This window comes from Scomber scombrus, chromosome 2 (assembly GCF_963691925.1).
Source record: "Scomber scombrus chromosome 2, fScoSco1.1, whole genome shotgun sequence".
Taxonomy (NCBI): Eukaryota; Metazoa; Chordata; class Actinopteri; order Scombriformes; family Scombridae; genus Scomber; species Scomber scombrus.
Genome location: NC_084971.1, coordinates 31,659,707 through 31,684,264, shown reverse-complemented (window position 1 = coordinate 31,684,264; position 24,558 = coordinate 31,659,707). Strand labels below are relative to the sequence as shown.

General features: G+C 40.4%; 1 protein-coding gene across 1 annotated transcript in view; it reads left to right on the top strand.

Moving 5' to 3' along the window:
- The window catches only part of LOC133997173 (voltage-dependent P/Q-type calcium channel subunit alpha-1A-like), a gene marked incomplete at its 5' end in the record, with an annotated part of 72,882 nt that overhangs the window by 15,002 nt on the left and 33,322 nt on the right, over positions 1-24,558 (top strand). The window contains 12 exon segments of the mRNA XM_062436718.1: positions 66-198; positions 318-447; positions 1,565-1,624; positions 2,068-2,174; positions 13,912-14,011; positions 14,964-15,124; positions 15,707-15,844; positions 16,161-16,362; positions 16,522-16,686; positions 17,747-17,857; positions 18,273-18,356; positions 24,016-24,132. Of these exon segments, the coding sequence (XP_062292702.1) occupies positions 66-198; positions 318-447; positions 1,565-1,624; positions 2,068-2,174; positions 13,912-14,011; positions 14,964-15,124; positions 15,707-15,844; positions 16,161-16,362; positions 16,522-16,686; positions 17,747-17,857; positions 18,273-18,356; positions 24,016-24,132 (1,508 nt within the window).

The window sequence follows — 24,558 nt, the reverse complement described above, 5'->3', positions numbered from 1 at the left end:
CTGTCTTGCTTTTGGTAAAGCTGATGTCTTCTATGTCCTTCCTGCTGTCTTGTTGTTTCTCTCAGTGAACAAGAACGCCAACACCGATCAGAAGAAGAGCGAGGAGAAGAAGGAGGAGGAAGACGACGAAGGGGATGAAGACGGCCCTAAACCGATGCCTCCCTACAGCTCCTGCTTTATAATGTCCACCACAAACCCGTGAGCATTTGTGTTTGGGTTAAACATCGGTCAAGCATTGCTGTAATACAGAAATCAGCTTAGTACAACTGTGTTTTTTTATGTCAGCATGTTTATATTCATCTGTGTATTTTCGCCAGGTTTCGGAAGTGCTGTCACTACATCTTGACTCTGAAGTATTTTGAGTTCAGCATCCTGTCTGTCATCGCTATGAGCAGCATCGCCCTCGCTGCAGAGGACCCTGTCCAGCCTGATTCACCGCGAAACAATGTGAGACATTGCTCTGTGTGTGTTTGTGTGTTTGTGTCTTTCTGTTTTCCTGTCTGTGTCTGAACACCCACGTTCTTTAGAGGATGGCATGGACATAAAGATGAGCAAAATCTTCTAATGTGAGGACATTTTGGATACCAGTCTCCCCACTAGTAGAGAGTTTGGGTCTTCAAATTTGAATCTTTCATTTATGATTAAATTGATGAATGGGGTTTCTAATTATATGGTTACAATATGTATAATAGTTTATTTCATCATGTACCAGTGTGGGCCAGATGTAGCTGCACACCAACATCTTCTAAAATGTTCAACAGATCATATTTACTGTACATGGTGCCAAAAGTAAAACCAGCACCCCTTATGCAATTTATTCATCTGTATTCTTTTTTTTTTTTTTGTCTTAGGCACAAAAAACACCACTTTTATTCAAAAATCTACTTGTAATAGAAAATGTGTTGTAATGTCATAACTTGACAATTAAGGATGAAAACTGCTACTGTAGATTATATGTGTTATTTATTGGGGGGGTTTTATGCTCAATAGCACCACTAAAATACATTTTTAAGACGGTTCTTTGTCTTTTAAATTGATGATATCAACCTCTGAGGGAAAAGATGTGAATGCAACAACTGAATGTAGCCAAGTGGAAACATTTTATCCAGAAAAAAGGGGAAAAACATCAAATCAAAAGATTTTTTGTTTTTGTTTCACCCTCTTACTACAGCAGGGATATTTGAGCTATAATTAAAAGTTACATGAATAAGGAAACTGAAAAGGAACAGATATTGTTAAATGCTCATTTGGATTTAGGCAATCTAAGTAGGATTAAGATTAGAATTAGGATTAGCTTCTGGTTTGTTGATGACTGCCTGTTTTCCTCTTTCTCTGTTAATCTGTCCTCTTCTTTCTCTTTTTTTCTCCCTTCCTTCTGATTCATCTTTCTGCATCTCTCTCTCTCTCTCTTTCTCTCTGTCTCTCTTCTCTCTCTCTTTCTCTTTCTCTCTCTCTCTCTCTCTCTCTCTCTCTCTCTCTCTCTCTCTCTCTCTCTCTCTCTCTCTCTCTCTCTCTCGCTCTCTGCTTGGATAATTATATCTCACTGTGTTGTGTTACTCTGCAGGTGCTGAAATATTTTGACTACGTTTTCACAGGCGTCTTCACTTTTGAAATGTTGATCAAGGTACCAAAGTATCGGTGTGTGTGCGTGTGCGTGTGTGTGTGTGTGTGTGTGTGTGTGTGTATTGATTTATTTTTTCAATGCCATTGTTTTCGCATGATTGTATGATTTTGTCTTCTGTGTGTGTGTGTGTGTGTGTATGTGGGCGCGTGTGTGTGTGTGTGTGTGTGTGTGTGTGTACTTGTGCACATTTCTGTTCCAGTTAATATTGGTGTGTGTGCGTGTGCGTGTGTGAGTGTGTGTGTGTGTACTTGTGCACATTTCTGTTCCAGTTAAAGTCGCTGTGTATGTGTGGGTGTGTGTGTGTGTGTGTGTGTATTTGTATCTGCACCTGTGCATTTTGTAGATTAATGTTGTGTGTGTCCGTGCCCTTTTGTGTGTGTGTTTGTGTTTGTACACACGTGTGTAATATGTGTGTTGTACTGACGATGCTCCGTGTCTTCCAGATGGTGGTGCTCGGCTTGTTTCTCCACCAGGGCTCCTACTTCCGCGACTTGTGGAACATTCTGGACTTTATAGTGGTTAGTGGTGCTCTGGTGGCCTTCGCCTTCACGTAAGTTTCCCTCCCCCACCCCCCACCCCACCCTCCTCTTCCTCATCTTCACCACCCCCCCACTACACAAACACACGTTCCCCCATTTACAGAAAGACCCCCGTCGTCGTCCCAATTCGCCTGATTAGGCAATGTTGATCTTTCACTTCCTTTTTACTTAGCCTGCTGTACTTCAGAAATCACCACCTCTGTCTTTTGTCTTTTTTTTTTAGCTCTCTTTTCTCTCTTCCTTCATCTTTTTCTTCATCTTTCTCTTTAGCTTTTGTTGTCTTTACTCTTCCACTTGCGCTCTTGTCTCTCTCCCTGAAGTGTAGTCTCTTGTTTTCTCTCTGTCTTCGTCCTCTCTTTCTTTCTTCCTCAAACACTCTTTTCTTCAGTCCCGTCTTTGTCTCTTTCTCTGTCCTTCCTGGAGTCGTCTCTTTCTTCATGTCCCTCTCTGTTTCCCCACTGCTCATGATCACACGTGGCATTATATCAGCAGATCTTTTTCTCAGGTCTTGTTTCTCTCTACAAGTTCTCCATATCTCCATTCTGTGTCCTCATCATTGGTCATCATCACATTGTATCAACAGGTCTTTCTCGGTGTTTCATCACCACCTTCATCTGGACATCACCTATGCTCCTAAAAAAACTAATTCCTAATGTTGTTGACGATCATCATCCACCTCTGACCTACACTCTAAAAAAGGAAAAAGGGCTCTTCATAACATAAACGTTTCCTTGATGCGGCAATCTCTGAGGAGCTCCCTTAAAATCATTTTGACAGTACTTCCGCAAATATCTAACTTTTTGGAAAGTTCCTTTAAGTGAGGAACACATGACATGAGTTTTTTAGAGTGTAGTTGCACTGTTTCCCTCCACCTTTTCATCTTTCACCTTCCACAAACCTCAAACCATGCCTTAAAGAATCACCTCAAAGTAGGGCTGGGCGATTATAGCAAAACTCTAAATCATGATTAATTGAACATTTAACCTCGATTACGATTAATGAACGATTATCTCCTCCCTTGATGAACAATTATGTATTTTCAGTTTCTTTTGTTTTGTATTTTACAGTATTTTTAGGGAGTGAAAATAATGATATTTTAAGGTGTGACGCTGTGGTTAATGTCTAGTTTACTTGATTAGAACTATGAAAAGATCATGGTTTGGGTTAAAATGATCACTAAAGATATGCAACCTTTACTGTCATGGCAACAGTGAACACCACGATTAATTGACACGAGCAAGATTAAGTCCATTAGAGTTTCTAAATGTCGGTTTCGATTATTTTTTGTGATTAATTGCCCAGCCCTACCTCAAATATCCCAAATGTCCCTCCCCCGTTAATGTGTGACCACTATAAAACTCCACCTGCTCATTTTCAAATGTTTTCCTCCCAATCTTCCTCCTTCCTTCTTCCCGCTCTGTTCCCTGTTTACCAATCCATGCCGCTCTGATAATTCCTCCAACCAGGCCGTGAGTCATCACTTCCTCTGTACTTAACATCTAACACAATGACTTCATTCCCCAAACCTTTTGTTTATCAACATGCCCCCCCCCCCAACCCCCCTACCCCCCTCAGACCCTCCACAGCTTTTGGTTCCTGCTGATGCCTCCACCTCCTTCCAGATACCTCCCAATCCCCTCTCTCATAGGAGCACTTCCCCTTATCTTATCATAAAATGTTGCACTTCTAGGCAATTCATGTAACTCATGTACCTCCTTATATACCCTCCTTATTTCTAACATAGAGCAAAGCAAGTATGAGAGTGATGATAGAAGAAAATGTGTTGGTCATTATGTAAATTTACAGTACTTAAAAGTCCGTGTAAAGTAAGAATAAATATGTGTTCTGAGTTTGACATACCACAGAAAAGTGTGTTGTTAACCACCCTGCCAAATTTGAATGATTAAAAAAATCGCCAAATATATGAAATTAGGCTTCAAAGTTTAAGTGTAAAAGTCAGCCTCTCTCTCTGCTCCCAAACGCTGTGGGAGTGGCCGCTGAGTTCGCTGAAGCCCCGCCCCCTAAGTGTCACCTGTCAATCAAAGTCACCACCTCTACCATAAACATGGACGCTAGGTCTGAGAGCTTCCTGCTGCTAACTCAGCTGCTAGCTCGGCGGCTAACTCAGCTAACTGGCTAACTGTAGACTATAGTAGTAGTAGTGTGCGCTGAATGTATTTATACCTCTTCAGCAGCAGTAGATGCGGCGGTGATTTTCAGACCCGCCCAATAAATCCTGAACACAGAAATGTTGAAACACAGTCTGTGAAGCCTAGCTCCACAATTCAAATCTAAATGGTTGAAATGCTTTTTACACCTTTTTTAGAAATACATTTATGACCTATTTAATGTGTTTAGAAGAAAATGTCTGAATTCACTTTACACGGTCTTTAAAATGACCTGAAGAGATGTAATGGATGTCAATATGCAGATTATCTAATAGTTTTCATTAAATCTAGGAAAAAGTGCAAAGTCGCTCTTTTTAACACACTATTGGACAGTTTATATCAGATTAATTTGTGGCATATTATTGCCTTTATTTAGCTTGCTATATGTTAGGAGGAGGTGTACCCGTTACTCTCTTGCTCAACTTTTATCCCAACCCCTAAACTCTGGCCTCCATCCTTGTCTAGTCCCTAATTCACCCCCCCACCCACCCCTCTGATCCACCAAACTCCACCACACGCACCTTTCAACTCCCCTTTTTCTCACCACTCCAACAACCATAAAAGCCAACATTCCCTCTGCACTCCAACCCAACCCACCCCCATCTCCCCCAAACCCGCCTCCTCATCCTCCCCCCCGTCCTCTGAGCTGGAGGACCCAGTCGGTCAGTCCGTGGGGGTGAGGGCGCCCCAGACACCTTTAACCCTTTAAGTGCCCAGGCTTATTCGTTCGCCACTTGGAGGAACACCACCAGGGCACAACTACTCATCGCCTCGTCCCCCACACTCTCTCTCTCTCTTTCACCCACACACACTCAAACACAAAATACACACACACATACTCATCCGCTGTTCTGGCCATGTTAACGTACCCGGAGGCACAGGTATTTAACTCTCCTTCCTCTGCACGACCCGGGGAAGTCAGACTGAGCGTGGGAGGGAAGAAGGGAGGCATGCTGGGGCAGAGTGTGGTGGGTGGAATGATTTGTTATTATACTGAGGATATAGATAAATACATATAAATGAAATATGTATGATATATGCACCCGAGAGGGACCGAGTGTGTGTGTTTGCGTGTGACGGGAAAAAAAACAGGTCAAAGTGAGTGAGAGAGAAAGACAGCTTGTGTGTGCATCCTCCTCAGTTCTGTGGATGATCAGTGCATGTCTGCCTTGGTGGCTGCATGAACCTGAACTCAACCTGTGATGCAGTAGACTACATCACTAACAACCTAATTAGTTGATGGTGTTCAGAGTCAGTCCCAGGCAAAGTATGTGTTCCAATAAAATGTGCTCTGTTAATGTTAGAACTAATATCCTATGCACTGCAAAGGTGTGTTCAGATTGAAAGTACAAAGTCGAAAATGCTTCAACTTGAGCAATAAATGGAATATGATATCTTTAAAGGATATGGCTGTCATTTTTCTAATTGTCAACATACCTCATGTCCAGAAGCAACAATGAATTGATCTGTGTAAGGCAGACACACTGTGCATGTTCAACAATGCAGGGGAGCGTGTTTATATTCCCTCAGCTCTCTGTTCCCGCATTTCTAACTTTTTTTTCAAAATTAGGCCCTATGTTCCCACAGGGTTAGGGTTATACTTTACAACTGCATCCATTACATTCACCCCCCAAAATTTTCCCCACACTCGTCCGGGTCTACGGCACCCATGTGCCGTGCCGTATCAGATGGATTGGTCAACCCAATGAGGAGAAAAGCCTGGTCTACCTGATCTTGCGGGTGCAAAAAGACGGCCCAATCAGGACAGCGTTGTGCCCGCCCCCAGTGCTTAATTTGTAAATTATTACTCATGAGGGACTTTCACTTGTAGCCTCACAGAGGTACCAGGACACCACACATGTCTGTGGGACGGAGGGCTGAGGGAACATAGGGTCTAAATTTTAATAATCTCTTAGAAATGTGGGAAGAACACATTATGTGCATCAGGGAATGGCCATACCCGTGCTTTGGGAATGTAGGCCTGATGAAACATAAGGACTGATTTGGTGGAAAATCCTCGAGGGAACATAAGACTGAGAGAACATTGGAATGCGCCCCAATGCTCAAAGTTTCGTTAGCTTGTTGTGCTACATATAACAACCTCTTGACTTTGTACTGAAGTTTGTAGTGATATGTAGCACAATCTAGCAAAGGTTGTGAACAGAACTGGGTTTCACACATGTGCAGTGGTGTCTGCCTTACACAGAACTACTCTCTGGAGACTGGAAATGTGATCGCTGTTATTAGTCTTTGGAGCCTTTTTCAAACAAACTTCCGAGACGATAATCATCTGGGTCACTCCGTGCAACAGTGTGGCCGACAATAAGGTGGTATTGTATTGGATGGTTATTGTTTTTAATAGTTTTTGGACAACAACAGAGGTCTACGGCAGGAGGATTAAGTCATATCAGTCTTTTGGATACACATAAAATACTAAGTAGGATCAGTTCATTGTTGGTTTGGCTCTGCATATGAGATTTGTTGACAATGAGAAAAAATATTGCCAGCTATATCCTTTAAGGTTCAGATAAAACCGGAAAAGGGAGAGAGCCCTGGAGGAACATAATAGAAAGAATAAGAGTTCTTGATAAAAATGTGAGATCAGCAAGAGTCTGAGCTGCAACACACAAACACAAGTGGACAGGCATGTTTCTCGCACACTAGCTAATATATGTACAGTAGACTTTTAGGGGGGGACTCAGGAAGCAAAGAAATCATGCAATTGCCACTTGCAATCACAAGCATAGCAAGTGTTGCATTTACATAAAATTAAAATGTTGACCCCTTCTTTTTCTCATGTCTTTAGTCAATTCCCACATTGCCTCGAGAAGCAATTCTTCGGCATCACATACAAAAAGAACATTTTGCACCACACCAGAGCCAGTGAGTCTTAGTAAATAAACACAGACTGTACAAATCCAGACTACTATAGTCTGTTTGCATTTAATCTGAACATACAACACTCCTGTAGTGAAGAGCAAATATGTTATAGTTCCTGTTGTGTCGTTGTCACTATGTGCTCACATTGCCAGCAACTAGAAACCTCAGCCAATTTTACAATGGTTAACTATTTCTCTTTTTTTTTCTTTTTTTTTTTGACTATGGCTGTCCACATCATTTTGCCAATCAAAATGTATGTCGTATGTAGCTTTTCGTATGAGTCCTTCAGAAAAATGAAGCTCATACCGGCCATTGTAGAGTAATGTGGTTGCTCGCAGTCTAAATACAGAGTGAATAAAGTTCAAGGAAAACCAACAGCGGCTAAAATAAACCAAGGAGGCAGCACAGATGAGGGAGGTGCACACACACAACTGTGTCGACGCACAGATTTCAGAATGCGGGTGGTATGAATTTAAAGTGATATTTTACTTTGACACAAACCTTTCACACCTGTGTTGAAGTTGAAGAGCTGTGAATCTCCACAGTTACTGTACAGATCAGATATGCTATGTCTGCAGGTGTCAGTCAGTTTGTACTCTACTATATCTAAGTACTAATAACTGCAAATAGAAAGAAGTGACAAGTATCATCCAGTACAGACATCAAGATAACTGGAATATGTTTTTCATATAATACATGTGCATAGTTTGGCATGGTTTTGACCAGAGTAGCACCATCCACAGGTTCAAAGAAAGGCAATAATAATAATGATGGTGGACAGATTATGAATTCCAACACAAAAAAGTGAAATTTTAACATCAAAATGAAATATCACTTTAACTAGAAAGACAAGCAGTAACGTAAAAAAAAACAGCAGCTCAAAAATCACTCCACTGCTGCACCCTCCACAGCATGACTCCTCCCCAAAAAAAGGATGCCTCTTCTCCTCCTTGAGTGGTCTTCTTCCCTTCTCTTTTTATACTTCCTCCCCTTTCCTTGTCCACTTTTTTAATCGCCCTCTCCCTTCCCCTTTTTTTTTTTTTTTTTAGGATGCTCTACCAACCGTTTCGCCCTCACTTTTTGGCTCTTATCCCTTTCACCCTTCCTTCCTCTCCTTCCTCCTTCACCATCTCTCCTCCTTTGCTTCCTTGCTCTAACCATCTGATACAGGGCTGAGCTATCAGTACAGTGTTGCTTAAGGGGTGAAAGCTTCACACACACAGACAGACACACACACACACACTCACATCTAATAAAATTTTACTTTGCGTACCAGCATGACTCTGTTTAAAAGCAGGTACATCTCTGAACCATTGTACACAGGATTTTCCAGCATGGTCAGAGTGCAATGGCTTCATTTTTGGGGGGTTTTGAAAACCACAACAGTTGCGCTTCTGGCACCTTTCATCCTCCAGATAAATGTTGAATGATACACTTTCATTACTGAGAACTGCATGCCATCGCAGTACTCTCTGAGAATGCCTTTTTATCCCCCTCTACTGACGATGTGTGTATGTTTGTGTGTGTGTGTGTGTGTGTGTGTGTGGGTGTATGGGTTAAACAATACACACAAATCCTGTTTTCTTGATTCTCCACTCATGATAGATGTCTTGCGTGTATGCCTATGTGATCTCACATGTCAAGAAAACCTGGAACCGACCACTTCTAAAGATTTAACGCCTCTTTTTTCCTTCCCCCTTTGCGCAGATGTGCATGCAAAAGAGCTTTGATAAAATCCCACTAGATGATTGCAGATCTAATGAGGGAAATTTGTGCTGTAGGCCCGGTCTAATTGATCATTATGGTGTGATAAGATAAGAATCTGTGTAAATGGATGCAGCAATCGAGTTTCCTCTTCCAACCATGAAGGTAATTCTTCATTGAGCTGGTAGTACAACAGGCCACAGCAAGAAAAACAACCAGGAGGGAAGGAGAGTTTACACAACCACAGTGTCAACCTGTGCTTTTATTGTAAATCCCAGGAAGTTACCTAAGAATTAATGTTGAGATGCTTTTGAAGATTGTTCAATTCACATGGTAGAAAAGCTGCAACCTAAAATGTAGTAATACCTGGAGAACGGCTACAAAACTTACTCACTTAACTGACTGTGGCCTTTTTCATATTATAGTAAATAGTAAGTAATAAAATTCAGTGTATGCATAAAAATAAGCACGTTTTACCACATTCATGTATTGTGGCAGTAAAACATACAATCTATGCTGTATGTAAATGCATTAAACATTTTACTTATATCTAGTTTCTATAGGCTCTATTGAGCTTTGACAAATATAGCAAAACAAACCAGCTTTTATAGAATAACATTAAAATAGAATTTAATACATAGATTATCATGGAGTATCTATATATTCTGCTATCATAATCATATGGAGCCTTTTTAAAATTATTCCAGACTGGGTGAGTAATAGTACATTTTTGGATTATGAAAGATTTTAGATTCTAAATGCCTGGTTTCCATATCTTATTAACCACTGGTGACACTGGTTATATATTTGATGGGCTCTGCAACTCTCCACCATGGTTAACTTTGCAGTGTGCATTGGATAGTGTTAAACCAGACACAACAGTACAAAGAATATACTCAAAATTGAAGAAGAAAAACCAGCACAGCTAATACTCAAACCAGGACAAATATTAAAATATGTAATACTATCCAAAAATAGCTTTCTTTAAACAGCTTTTACAGCAATTGCCTCCTCGTCAGTTGATGGAAGTGGTTACATTTTTATAGCTTGGATTAAATAATCAGTTACCAAATTCATAAGATTTTTTTTTTCAATTACTTCATAGTCTTCTGAAGCCAATACATGCAGTAAAATTGACAAATTGATTGACATATAGATACAAATTCTCACCTGATCTAAGTAATTATTAAGACTTACATCATGTGTGTTTTGTAATTCTGTAACAAAAACACAACATTTAAATAAAGTTAAGCGAATCAAAAGTTGTTCAGTACAAAACATACGTACACTTTGTAATCTTCACCTTACCGAAATAACAAATCTAGGAGACAGGTACAGTATGTAGACATCCCATCCTGTCGTCATGGAGACAAGTGATGGGTGAGGGGAGGGAAAGAGAGAGAGAGAGAGAGAGATATGTGTGTATCTGGGTGTGTAAATGTGTGATGGTGGGTGGGTGGGTGGGTGGGGTTTTCTAAGCAGGTGTGGCCATCTTGCTGTCCTTCCTTCTTTGTCTGTCTCTCATATAAATGTATTTTTTCCTGTTTCTACCAAACCCCCTCTCTCTCTCTCTCTCTCTCTCTCTCTCTCTCTCTGTCTCTCGCTCTCGCTCTCTCTTTCTTGTCTTGTGTTTTGTCTTTGTCGGTCTCTCTTTATCAATGTGTGTCTCTGTGTTTGTGTGTCTGTCTTTCTACGTGTTTTTCCCTCTCTTTCCCTTTCCCCCTCCTCTTTTCGTCTTCTGTTTCCTGTATTGCTTTTCTGTCGCTGTCACTGACTCTCGCTGTCTCCATCTTCGGTGAAATCCAACAGGAGCAGCACCCGGTAAAGTTCTTCCTCTGTCCTCCTCCTCCTCCTCCTCCTCCTCGGCTCTGTCCCTTGCGTATCAAATTGGCTTCTCTCTCTTTCTTTCTTTGTTCTTCTGATCGTTCGTACTCATTCTCGCCGTATCTATCGTTGACCCTTCTCTTTTTCTTCACCACCATACTCACACACCGCAGTCAATCATCCATGCATCTCAGTAGCTTCATTGATAAGTCTGATTTAAAGGGTTCGACATGGTGCCCACAGGTGTACTGGAGGTAGCGTGCTTCCAGTTTCGCAAATTCCAATTTCTATGATAAATACATATTTCTGAAAAATAGCATTAAAGTCTGTCTTTTAAAAGTATTGAACACTCACCCCCTGTACTATGGGTTTTAAAAGAAAAGCTTTGAATTGATGTTGTAACAATGGATTCCAGAAGTGATACGTTTTCACAGTCGACATCAAACCATCAAAACAACATTTTCAAACCAATTCTACAAAATTCAGCCAAATATTTCTACTGTATTGCTTCAGCCTTCACACATGATGCTAAAAAAGCTTGAAAGGTGGTGAAAAAGTTGGCTTGTGCACATCGGCATACCTCCTTTTCTTCCATTGGTCAGTAGAACTGAATGTCTTATCCAGCCACATTTGGTCCTAAAATGGTTCTGCATTAACCCTTTGTAAGCCACACCAAGAAATGATGTCTTTGCTTGTCCTCCCTCTTTGAGGCCTTGACAACATAAAAATGGATTTTTTTTTTCTTATTGACCCTAAATATTATGTTTTACAGACCTCTACCGAATGGTCGAGCATGTTAGGGACTCAGTTGTTCAATAAACCCTGAGAGTGTACAAGATGAAAAAATTAAACCCAACTTCAAAAAGCAGGATCTCTCATGTCAGCAATGATTTTGGTCAATCTGATGGGGTTTTTGTGTGCATAACATGCCTCATACAAGTGGTAAAGATTGCCCATTTGAGTTTACATAGATTTTTTTGACCAGATAACATGACACAAAGTGACCGATACCAAATAGTTGGTAAAAAAATAACTGTATTGGTGTGTTGCCGCAATAATGAGAAGATTAATACAATTCATGAAGTCCAGTTAGAGTAATAAGGCTTTGCAGTCTATAGTATAATTGCATATACATGACCCTACAGAGGCTAATGTGACACTCTCATCCCTGCAGCTGAACATTGGCCACATTTAAATAATGAATGCTATCCCTGACAAAAACAAAATTAAAGTACATAATGCTATGATGCAGGATTTTACAACTTTGGAAAGTAACCACAGCAGTAATCGTTACAGTCTTTGTCTCAACAAGTTGCAAGGTAGACAGTAAAAATGCCCGAGCCCACCAATCTACCAGAACTTGCACTTGCTTGATTTGATAGACAGCAGAAGTCAGGAGTCTGGGGGCATCTGGACTCCTGCTATGCAAAACTGTTATTATCAGTCTGAAAATGACCGAGTATTGAAACAGACTGTTTCTTTGTGTATTTTACCATGTTAGGAGGTTCGAGTGTTGTATAAGAAAAAGTGCAATGAAATGGATGGACGGAGTACGCTCTGGAGCTTTATTTTGCGGGAGTGGTTTGAGAAATTTTACTGAACATTTCTTCTATTGTATGCAAGAATCCAAACTTACAACAGCTGGTGTGCTTCGTCAAGGATGAAACTAGACACGGTTTACTGCCAGCTTTCAATCCTGCAGGTGTTGAGTGTTTCATACTTGAAGGAAAATGTGATAACTAGGGAACGACCCTTTTCAGTCATCTTCTTAGTAAGGGTGACAGAATGTTAAATTAGTGTAATGTAAACACTCATACATCAGTTCTGAGACTCAAAGAGTGTGTGTGCGTGTAGTGGTGTTAATTCTTAACACCTATGCCTTACTGGGCTTTACTCTAATACTCTGAAGATGCTCTGATAGAGACATCAGTCCCATTCACCTTCAAAGGAGGAAGGCCTATTGATTATCGATTGAGTCTCTCTTGTGCGCGCGCACACACACACAAATAAACCCCACATGCATATATGTAGAAGTGCCTAAGCTCAGACTCAATCAATCAGCCTTGAATTGAATCGTCTTACATTTTCTGCCACAGGAACTGAGTTCATAGTTAAGGAGCGAGCCTTGATGGACGGCCTCTCTTCTGCTCAGGCTTGGCAGGCGACCAGGCGCCTCCTGCCTTGTTTTTTTTTTTTTTTTAAATGGGCCATTCACTTACAGTAAAGATCAACATGGCTATTTACTCCCTTGACACCCCAATTTTTCCTCACTGATATTGGTTTATGGGCGTACAAATCATGAGCAGAATGTTCCGTTATGGGCTTAGTGGAGGAGGCAAGCGCATTAAAACACACAACCAAAAAGGAGTTTGTCTTTTCGACCCTAAATCGTTTTCCTCTGGTCGCTCTCACGGCTCGTTTGACACTATTGGTGCAATGTGTTTGTTTGTGTTTTGACATGTGATGCCACTTTCTGCAAGCTACATCACATGTCCCAAGAGTCTCGCATAGCCTCCGTCGCCTGTCCTCATCTGCTTTGATTCAGGCTGCGGTAAAATCTGGATTTAAATGAAAGGAAGCTATGTGAAACGTATCAGATTCAGTCCATCAAGTGTTTCCAAATTCAGGATTATATTGGCATAATCCTAGCCATGTAATCTTTAAAGCCCACGCTTCATGTTTCCACATCTAAAACTCCCATTTCTTCCGAAGAACCTAACAGCGTTTCACTGAAAAAGAAAGAAAGAGGTTTGGCTGGGCACTCTGCCGGGAGATGCCTGTCGACATGGAATGTATGTGAATGTGTTATGTATCATGATGAAGATTTTTTAAAAATGATGATGATGATACTGCTGCTTCTTGATGTCCATGAAACCAAACGGTCAGACAACTGATCGCTCACCCTCCCACTGGTTTCATGTTTGACGCACACTTGAATGTTTCTTTTTTTTCTGCAGAAGAGACTGTAAAAGCGTTGATTGTACACACTGATGCAATGCATTGTCTTATACAGGAATGCTGCTGCCTTCCCTTAGACTGTCAATGTTTAAGCTAACGCCAACTTTGAGGACATACCCCTAACCCCACCTCACCCCCTTTTTCAAGTGTTTTATGTACATTGCACCATCTGATTCTTCCCTGACAACTTTGCTGTTCCTTTGATGAACTCTAGGGGGAGCAGCAAGGGTAAAGACATCAGTACGATCAAGTCCCTTCGTGTGCTGAGGGTGCTGCGTCCTCTTAAGACCATCAAACGTCTCCCCAAACTAAAGGTATGCATGGGCGTCCTTGAAGAGATGCAGCCCCTGAACTGGAAAACGTCCTAATAATATTTTTGTGTCACTACATATATGTTTTCAATTATATCAAGATGGCTTTAACCGCTCCTTACTGAGCCTTTATATCATGGCATCAGGAACTGGCAAGATAAAAGTAGTGAGTTCGACGTGTCATCAAGTGATGTTTGATAGCAGGAAATTGTTTCAGTGACCTAAACACAAACTGTCAAGATCAGGTGTTAATCCACGGAGGCTGCACTCATGTCTCCTCACTCATAGCTCCTCATAGATCCTTACTCACTCATTGCCCTCTCATAGCAGAAGTAAGAGACTCAAAAAAGGCAGTTCTGACAACTTCCAGTTCAAGCGAGGAGTGACGATACATCAATTAAGAGACTTGAGATGTACTCAGTGTCAGTCCATGTAGAGCTACCATTATGCAGCCACATGTTGAAATCATAAAGGGAGCTTGCACCATTGCATACCTGTTCACAAGTCTTGGAGCACTTTCTTTGGAAGCTATTAAAAGATATGAACATATAGGCAATTGTAAACTCTTAAATCAACATTAAAGGTCAACAAGCAAGAAATTACTTGATGTTTGCATCACATTAAAACATGCAAACTAATTAAATGTACATAATGTCACAGTTTAAAAGGGCGGATTTGTCCTTTAAAGCTACAACAATGTCATTAAGTGTAGTGCGAGTCATACTCTGAGTACTTTCTTCCTTTTTACAGTTTTATTACAGTTTTGCCTTATTTGTTTTTTGCCTGCAAGACATGTTGTAACCGTGACCCCTGAGTATTATCTGATAAATATCAAGGCGAAAGTTATCCTACTGTTAAAGGCACTAATGCTGTGATGTCATGCTGGTTAAGATCATCAATCTTACAACTCAACTTCGCTGTAAATCTAACCGTTTTCTTCCCCCTCTGCCTGCAGGCTGTGTTTGACTGTGTGGTCAACTCTCTGAAGAACGTGCTGAACATCTTAATTGTCTACATGCTCTTCATGTTCATCTTTGCTGTGGTGGCCGTGCAGCTTTTCAAGGGCCGCTTCTTCTACTGCACGGACGAATCCAAAGAGTTTGAGCGCGACTGCAGGTTGGTTTCGGAAAACACCAAACACTGAAACATGTTGTGTTCGTTCAGTATGAAATTAGGTGCTTTTGATTAAGTGCGAAGAATAATTTTCAATCAGTGTTGCAAAGTGAGGCTATATGATTGCATGGCTCAGTACTTTAGTATATTTCAGAGCCTGTAATTCCTTACTTTTACTTGAGTAAGGGAGTTGAATCAGTACTTCTACTTTTACCAGATTGTCTGTACATCTACTTGAGTACAGAATGTGAGTACTTTTGCCACCTCTGCTTATGTAACATACAATACTGCATTTTGGCACAGCATAGTTCTCTGAAGATACCACCCTCATAAACCAATGCCAGTCTCTTGGCCTATTGTATTAGTAGTGTAGATGCTGCCACCTAGAGGGTTTTCTGGGTACAGCACTGTGATTCAAGTTGACGCTCTAAAAGTATATTATGTCAAATATAAAAAGGTCTAGGGTTCCTGGTAGTTGTGGGGGGTTTTTTACACTTCCATTTCCACTGTTTATAGTTTTAAATGTTTTGATATTCATATTTTTACTGTGTAATTTCATTATAAACCATGTTTGTGTTTCCTCAGGGGCGAGTACTTAGTGTATGATAGGGATGAGGTTAAAGCGCAGAAGCGGGAGTGGAAGAAGTACGATTTCCACTACGACAACGTGGCTTGGGCCCTGCTCACCCTCTTCACGGTCTCGACTGGAGAGGGGTGGCCGCAGTGAGTGGGACACACACACACACACACACACACACACACACACACACACACACACACACACACACACACACACACACCTTTGAACCCGTGCATCAAATATTCTCTTACCAGAAATCCTGAAATCCTCCTCATAAATGTCAATATTGACAAAAATATTGTTAATATTGCTGAACACACCACTTTGACATAGACTAAATAGGAATTTTGTATTATTTAATAGTCAAATTCCTCAGATTACACAACACATTTATTGGATTTTATGTTTGTTTGTTTTTCTCTTTTCTTATTTGTTCCATTTCTGTCTCTTTTTCTACAGGGTGTTAAAGCACTCAGTGGACTCCACCTATGAGAATCAGGGCCCGAGCCCAGGTTATAGGATGGAAATGTCCATCTTTTACGTGGTGTACTTCGTTGTCTTCCCCTTCTTCTTCGTTAATATCTTTGTGGCTCTCATCATCATCACCTTCCAGGAACAGGGGGATAAGATGATGGAGGACTATAGCTTAGAAAAGAATGAGGTGAGGAGAGATTGTTGGCTTCTCTGAATGTCCGGATGTTCATTGTCAGTTTTACAGCTTATTTAGTATAAAATGATTTGTTAGGAAGTGTTTAGAGGGTTAAAAGTGAAAAATGATCTAACTTCATCATCTAACCTCTCTTCTCTGCCCTCCTTTCAGAGAGCTTGTATAGATTTCGCCATCAACGCCAGGCCTCTTACTCGCCATATGCCAAAGAACAAACTCAGCTTCCAGTATCGCATGTGGCAGTTTGTGGTCTCTCCGCCCTTCGAGTACAGCATCATGGCTCTAATCGCGCTCAACACTGTCGTCCTCATGATGAAGGTAAAAGTCCAATTCTTAACAGTGTTTGTCGTGGTGTACAACTCTGCAGGTGATGCGTATTGTCGCAGCACAAAGGATTTCCAGATAAGGTGTGATCACAGGAAAAAGCATTTAACACCACAACTCTCAATCTACTGTAATACTCCAGGTCCTTAATTTAGAGTATTTATCTGCCGAACCAGATTATTCCACCCCAGTTTGGTCTTAAAGCACCAAACATGTTCTTAAAGCTGTATTTTTATATGAACAACAGCTCAAATGACTACATGTAATATTTGTATTGATAAACCTGCAGACAATCATCACCCTATTCTGCAGTTCCTCTCACCTCTAAGGGGAGTTTCAGCTCATTGTTTTGGTTTTGGCACTTGCAAATTTACTGTTTTGGTTCAGTGTCATGACTCTCAGCATCAGATATTTTTCTCTGGTTGGTGGCAACCAAAAACAAAGCTAAACGGAGAGTGACTATTACACTTACATTCATCAGGTTTCCAGAAACGAATGTTTAAATAAGCACCTATCAAGCTCATTAACTGCTTAAAAACTCGCAACCACAGTGCCAACGAAACACTCCATTTTAAAAACTATTATCTTTACAAAACTCCAATAATACAACTATTTGGATCTTAACATTACAAGCTTTGTTTTGCTGTTGTAAGAAACTAAAATATCACAATGACCACTACTTTTTTTAACCTTTGTGTCGTCCTCCCGGGTCAAATTGACCCCGTCTGTTTTGACTGTTCCTTCTTTCATTCCTTCCTTCCTTCCGTCTGTCCTTCCTTCTTTCCTTCCTTCCTTTCCTTCCTCCCTCCCTCCTTCTCTCTTTCTTTCCTCCCCCCTACCTTCCTTCCTTCCTTCTTTCCTCTTTCCCTTTCTACCTCCCTCCCTCCTCTCTTTCCTTCCTCCCATCAGTTTGGTTACTGTGCTTGTAAACTATTTAGCTTTAAAATGAAGGTATAGTTCTTTCTCATAAACTAAACACTGCTGAAAAGGTGATCTAGAAAGTCTGTTTAATTGTTCATATTCCCTCTCTTTCTTCCTTCCTGTGTGTCTGTAGTTCAACGGTGCTTCGGACACCTACAACGATGTCCTGAAGTACCTCAACATTGTGTTTACGACGTTCTTCTTCTTGGAATCAGTCCTCAAGATCGTCGCTTTCGGCCCTCTGGTGAGGCTACAAAAACAAAACAATAACAACAAAAAAAGAACAAATAAAAGAAAACACGAAGTACCTACGTACATGCACATATTCCTCATCTGGGTTGACCCAAACTATATGCTTCAAGTGTTTCATCTTATAATTCATTTATAAAGCAGGTTATTTTGGTAGACAGATCTAGAGCATGTTCTTCCTGTCCCTAAAACACCCGGCGCATACAGTGTCGCACAGCAGTCACGCTATCAGCCTCCTTCCAGTCTGTTTCCACGGTAACAACACTGTCATTGGCCAGGGGCATGCCTCTTACTGCCCCCTAGCTTCAACTTTAGGGTAATGCGATTGGTTACAATTTTTCATTGGGCTAACTCTTGCTCTCTCTCTCTCTCTCTCCCACTGTTTTTTTATTTTCTCTCTTTCCCAACAGAATTACTTCAGAGACGCCTGGAACATTTTTGATTTTGTCTCAGTCCTTGGAAGCGTCACTGACATATTAGTTACAGAGCTAGGGGTAAGTGCTTTTGGAGAGTTTGGATCAAATCATACATGTTATTTTAAAGCTGAACACCTAGCTGATGATTTGTCATGTGAAGCTGGTTTTTTTAATGAACTTCAAAGGAAAAATCAACGAAAAAACTAATCTTTATTTTAGTTGGTATATATACATTTTTAATTAATTTAAATGACTCGCCTCATTTATTGTTGTTGTAAACTTATATTCACCTGACCATCCCTTTTATTGGCGCCTTAAAGCAACTCAATGTGTAGTCCTTTTTGCTTACAACCATTAAAATGCTTCAATACCTCCTCGCTGAAAGTACAAAAACAGAACTTTTGGACACACAAAAAAAAAAGATTACGTTGAGCGGAGGAAATCCAGTTTGTGCTAAGATTCAAGCATGATTATAACATTGCACATAAAAATGATACAAATTCCATAAATCCATTAAATGAGGTGCCCAAAAATAAATAATAACTGATTTTTCCTTTAAGTTTGTTACACACCAACAATAATGTCCAACACTCCATATAGACACACACACACACACACACAGACAGGCAACTAAGTATTTTCCCTTTCATATTTTATACCAGTCAAAAGTATGGACACACTTTCTCATTAAGGAGAATGGGAAGGCATGTCCAAACGTTTCACTGGTCTTACTACAGTCTTTTATTTACTGCTAACTTTAATCTGTCGTCTGCCTGGTGCAGGTATACAGGTAATGTACCTGTGCCTCTGATGCTATAAAGATTAAGTCAATTGTAATCTACTTGTCATGGTTGTGCTTTGAAAGTACCCAAATGGTTTGTGTCTATCTCTATGCTGTGTGATTATTATTATATTTCATGCTAAAATCCACTCTGAATATAAACATCTTTGATATTATTTGATGACAAGAAAATGGCATCACCTTTATGGCGTTATTTATTCTCCAAATTCTACAGTTTTTACTTGTTTCTCTCTGTGAAACTTATCAGACGACTGAGAGGTTTAAGCCTGGTCTACATGGGCCACGTTCATATTACAGCCCATGTAGTGCAGCCGGAAAACAGACCGTCTTTGGGGTCGTCAACGGCAACTTGCATTAATGATAGATTGTTCCTAATGTGTTGTTGTGTGCGTACACACTCATGTTTATTTCACTGTTAATTGTACATTGTTTGTATGTGTATCAAAATGTCTATCTGTGCATTATAATCTACATATGAGCTTAATATAGTATATATATACTATAATATCTATAAGTCTCAATATTTGTAGAATTCGTTAGCAATTTCAGCCCCTCTCTGTTGTCCAGTTACTGTATTTTTTTTTAGCTCACATTAAACAGCAATTTGTATTTGCTATCCAGATTTCAGTAATGGACTCTGACTTGGTGTCTTTCACACTGACTGGATTAACAGAAACGGTGCTAATCACTGCCAAATAACTGTGTTCTCAGATGATTAAAGACACCTTCTGGCCAAGTCGGAGGTGCTAAATTTACATTTCAGCTGTCTGAACTGACACTAATTGACATTAAAGCTGTTTTCAACAGTGAACTGATCATTTCAGACGTCTAATTGATTATCTGTCAATGTAATGTCAGCTTGTAGCAGCTAAACTACTGTTTGGACACATCCGATCCAAAAGCAAGTTTGCATGATAAGTATATATTAGTGTTAAAAGTGGCTCGTAATCACATATTGACATTGACGTATTAGTTGCAGTTCTGCAGAATAAAAACGCAAAAATTATTTTTACCTCACTTACAGACCAGGAAAACATTTCAGAAAGTGCTGTCTCTCTTTGCCTGACAAGGTTACTACAGACGATAGATGATCCCAATTATGTGTTTTCAAATAAAGGACCAAACACGTGGCAGGATCAGGGTTCATTATGATGATATTTTGTCACTTTGACCTCCAGCTGAAACAATTGTTCCTTGATTTTGTAAGGCAAGGCAAGGAAAATGTATTTGTATAGCACATTTCAACAACAAGGCAATTCAAAGTGCTTCACATAAAACATAAAGAGCATCAAGACAGGATATAAAAGCAACATATGGCAAAAATAAAAAAGACATTTAAGTAAGATTAATACAGGCAGGGAGTTCCGGTCCTCTGAAATGAGGCCAACGTGGAAGTAATTTAAAACTGCACTCTATCAAAAGGCCACCAGGGGGCGACCGTTTTGGTGTCAAAAGGACTTCCGTCTCTATACAAGTCAATGGAGAATTCACCAACTTCTCACTTGATTTATAACCTCAGTAAACATTTTCAAAATGTGTTTATGGTCTCAATCGCTAGTTTAAAGCCTTCTTCAATGCAGTATGATGTTCATTTGGGACATTTTGGCCTCCCTGATTTTATATCTGACGATAAAGCAGGGTATGCATTAGGGCGTGGCTACGTCATGATTGACAGGTTGATTGGTTCACAGGTTCAGGAGGGCGCCTCATGCTCCTCCTGATGCCCATATAAGTAGAATCCGTGTTTTTATTTTTCCCAGCATGCACCTGAAATTTTCAAGATGGCGCTGCTCAGATCCGATACTATTGGCTTCCGAGCAGCAGTCCACAAACCAATGGGTGACTTCACAGATGTTACGTCCATTTCTTATATACAGTCTATGGATTAATAGTGTAAAGAGCTTCAAAACAGTTTGACATGTAGTATTTGAGAAGATATTCTTTATCCCACTATCTTGACTTCAAATATCATAACTTTTCACTTACTTTTCACATGACATTTTGTTTTGGGGACTTCCACCCTCTCTCATAGACCAGTTAAGAATTACTGCGCTATCCAGTGATAATGCTAAATCCTAAATACGCAGCTACTTTTCTAACAGTAGTGGCATCAAAGAGGGGCTGAAACATCTGTATCTCTGATTGCTCGTTAATTGTTGTTGTTGTTGTTGACCTGAAGTTGTGTTTCACTGCCTTTTTAACGACACCCATAATGATTCCGTCTTCCTCTTCTATCTCTTTACATGCTTTCTTTAAACCTCTCTACTTTGTTGGCGCCCTACGCCCCTCCCACTCCCTCCTCCTCTGATAAAAAAAAAAAAAAATCCATCCAATCAAAATGCACTATGAAATCCTTCATCGTGTTCTTCTCCATCCGTGCTGCGCCATGACATGTGGTGGTGGTGCTGTGATGATGATGATGGTGGTGATGATGATGATGATGATGATGATGATGATGATGATGATGATAATGATGGTGGTGGTGTGCATTTCGCCCCCATGCCCCTGCCCAATAAAACACACGACCAACCCACCCACTCCCCCGCCCCCCCCCTCACCCCAAAAAACATCTCTCACCCACTCACAATGTTCTTCAATTTACCAAAAATTTTTTAAAAAATAATTTAAAAATCTCCCCTCCCATTCATCTTTTCTACATCTTCGCACATGTAGAATCTGGTTGGTTTGTAATTTATCTCTCAAAGCTTTCTGCTGCATCCTCATTGGTCATGCGTACCCCCTTCCCCTCCCCCCCTCCCCCTTTCCCAAACCCATTTCTTATCCCCTTTTCACCCCTTTTCCCCATGACCAGTCTTAACCGTCAGAACTCTTTGAGTGCATGCGCTTTCTTCTGGATGATGAACTTTTTTTAACTTCTTGAACTTCTTTAGAGAGGTTACTTAATACATTTTCACATAATAGTCGACTTTACACGCACCATTTATTCCCTATAAAAAATTACTCCAAGTTTGCACACATACTAGGTGCAAATGAGATTATTAGTAACATCAAATTATTTTTCCACATCATAGTCGGTTTAAGGGTTAAATTTTTGGTCACAATACTTGATTTATCCCACCATTTTTTTCCACACTTTCACTTATTCCCCAACCAGGAGGAGCGTTAAATCTGGTCTGTTTACCTGTAATCAGGATAACAGAGTATAGGCAAACTAGTCACTGGTGTTGTCATGATGCCTAAAATGTAATCCCTAAACTAGAAAAGACCTCAACATGGACTTTGTTGCAGCTTTGAAACAGCAGATTTTTGGCAGCTTTAAAGAAAATGATGCTATATTTGGCTCTTGGCAGCAGTTTCATGCAACAAATGACATGGACTGAGATCTGGCTCAAGATGTGCTCCACATTTTGATGCTGTCCCCATCCTTAAACTCACAGCTTCTGTCTTGAATTGCAGCTGAAATGTGATTCAGTATTCAATTCAGTCCTCTTACAAACAGCATAGGGGTATTATAATTTTCTGTATCATTCATGACAACACTAGAAACTAATATTAAACTATCACACACCATCTCACACATTCTTCTCACACTTTAAAGTGAATGTTGAAATCAAACGTGAGGTTTTTTAAATTTGCTCGAACCCCCAGCTGGCCTTCCAAATGGTCTGCATGTAGGCCAGCTCTCCCCTCACAAAAAAAAAGTATGCTGCCATGCCAAACCATGCCATGCCAAGCCATGCCTGCACTGAGGCTGCTCGCTAGTCCTTCCCTCCTCTTCCTCCTCATGCCCCCCCCACTCCTCCCCCTTCTCTCCTGCCTTGCCTGTCAACCACGAAATGCCAGAGTGTCACCAGGGAGTTTGGCTGTGTAACTATAAATATTGCTCTCTGTGAAACTGTAATGAACCAGAGCAAGTTTCACAAAGACAAGGCACTAAGAATCACTAATTTTGATTTTGACTCATGTCCGTTTTGATTAATCTGTTCTTATTCTAAGGACTTGAGAGTATTTGAAAGAGAACAAAACTCTCCATTGATTTTTTTTCTTTCTTTTTAGCTATGCAGAAGATTGTGCTTCAGACATAAGGAAATCAATCAACTGAGATCAATATGCACTTTCACTGCATTACAGCCCGATAATAATATGACTTTGACTGAAAAGTAAACCAGACTTGACGTGTTCATTCTGCTAAGTGATTTTCATACACAGTAGACACAAAAAATTAATGTGAGCTTCCCACAATGGCAGAACAAATGTATTAACAGATCTAAACTTGTGTACTGTAAAAAGAGTTCCAATTTGAAAATGAAAAATCAGTGATTCATGGAGCTGAAGTCGTGTTGCGTTCAAGTTCTTTGAGTTTATGTAGACTACACATCGGCTCTTGTTTTCTGGAGATGAGATGCAAATTTTGTCCAAACTCCCAAGCCATATTTGTGTGTGTGTGGTTGTGTGTGTGTGTGTGTGTGTGTGTGTGTGTGTGTGTGTGTGTGTGTGTGTGTGTGTGTGTGTGTGTATGTGTGTGTGTGTGGTTGACAGGCACAGTGCATCGTGCTCCTTTATATGTGGCCTGCTTGCCCCTCAGAGATCAGTGCATTTGGTTCTCTTAAAAAAAAAAGAAGCGTTCTGCTGTACCAGATTGGATGATGACCTTTAGACTCTTTGAATTATGATTTTCCTTTTTCCTCTCTCTCTCACCCTTTCTCTCTTTTTTTTGGTATCATTTAACCTTTTCTCTGTCTTTCTCTCATTTACCTTTGTGTCTACTCAGTGCCATTATGTTTGCAGTTGGTTATGTTATGTTGGTTTTGACCCCCCTCCCTCCCTCCCTCTCTCTCTCTCTTTCTGTCTTTCTCCTCTCTTTCTCCTCTCTTTCTTCCACTGTTGTTTTTGGTTTTTATGTTTGGTAAGTGGAGGTTGTGCAGGTGTAGAGTGTTCGTTGAAAATTGACTGTGTTCTCCTTCTGTGCTGTAGAATAACTTCATCAACCTGAGCTTCCTGAGGCTGTTCAGAGCAGCTCGTCTCATCAAGCTGCTGAGACAGGGAGAGACTATCCGCATCTTGCTGTGGACCTTCGTCCAATCCTTCAAGGTATTCAGTCATTAACAGATACACACATACCGTAAAAACTGGTGTATGAGACTATTTTGGGGGATGGCATGTTGGGTAAAACACTTTTCTGTTAAAGACTAGACTAGTTATTCATTTATAAACACATATATACTCCAAAACATTCTCACTCTCACTTTTATTTGAAATACAATTAAAACACACATATTACACCTGAAACAGTGTGTTGGGTTAATGGTTAATGGTCCGGTAATGATTTGCTTAACTCAACTGGACTGGTATATTAACTCTGACCAGCTTCGGGTTAGGCTGAGTTTCAATTAAACCTTTTAAAAGAACACAGTAACTTTATATATTTAATACAGTGTGTAGCTGTGTGCTTACCAGATGGGAAGTTCCGGTCCTCTGAAATGAGGCCGACGCAGAAGTAACTTTAAACTGCATTCT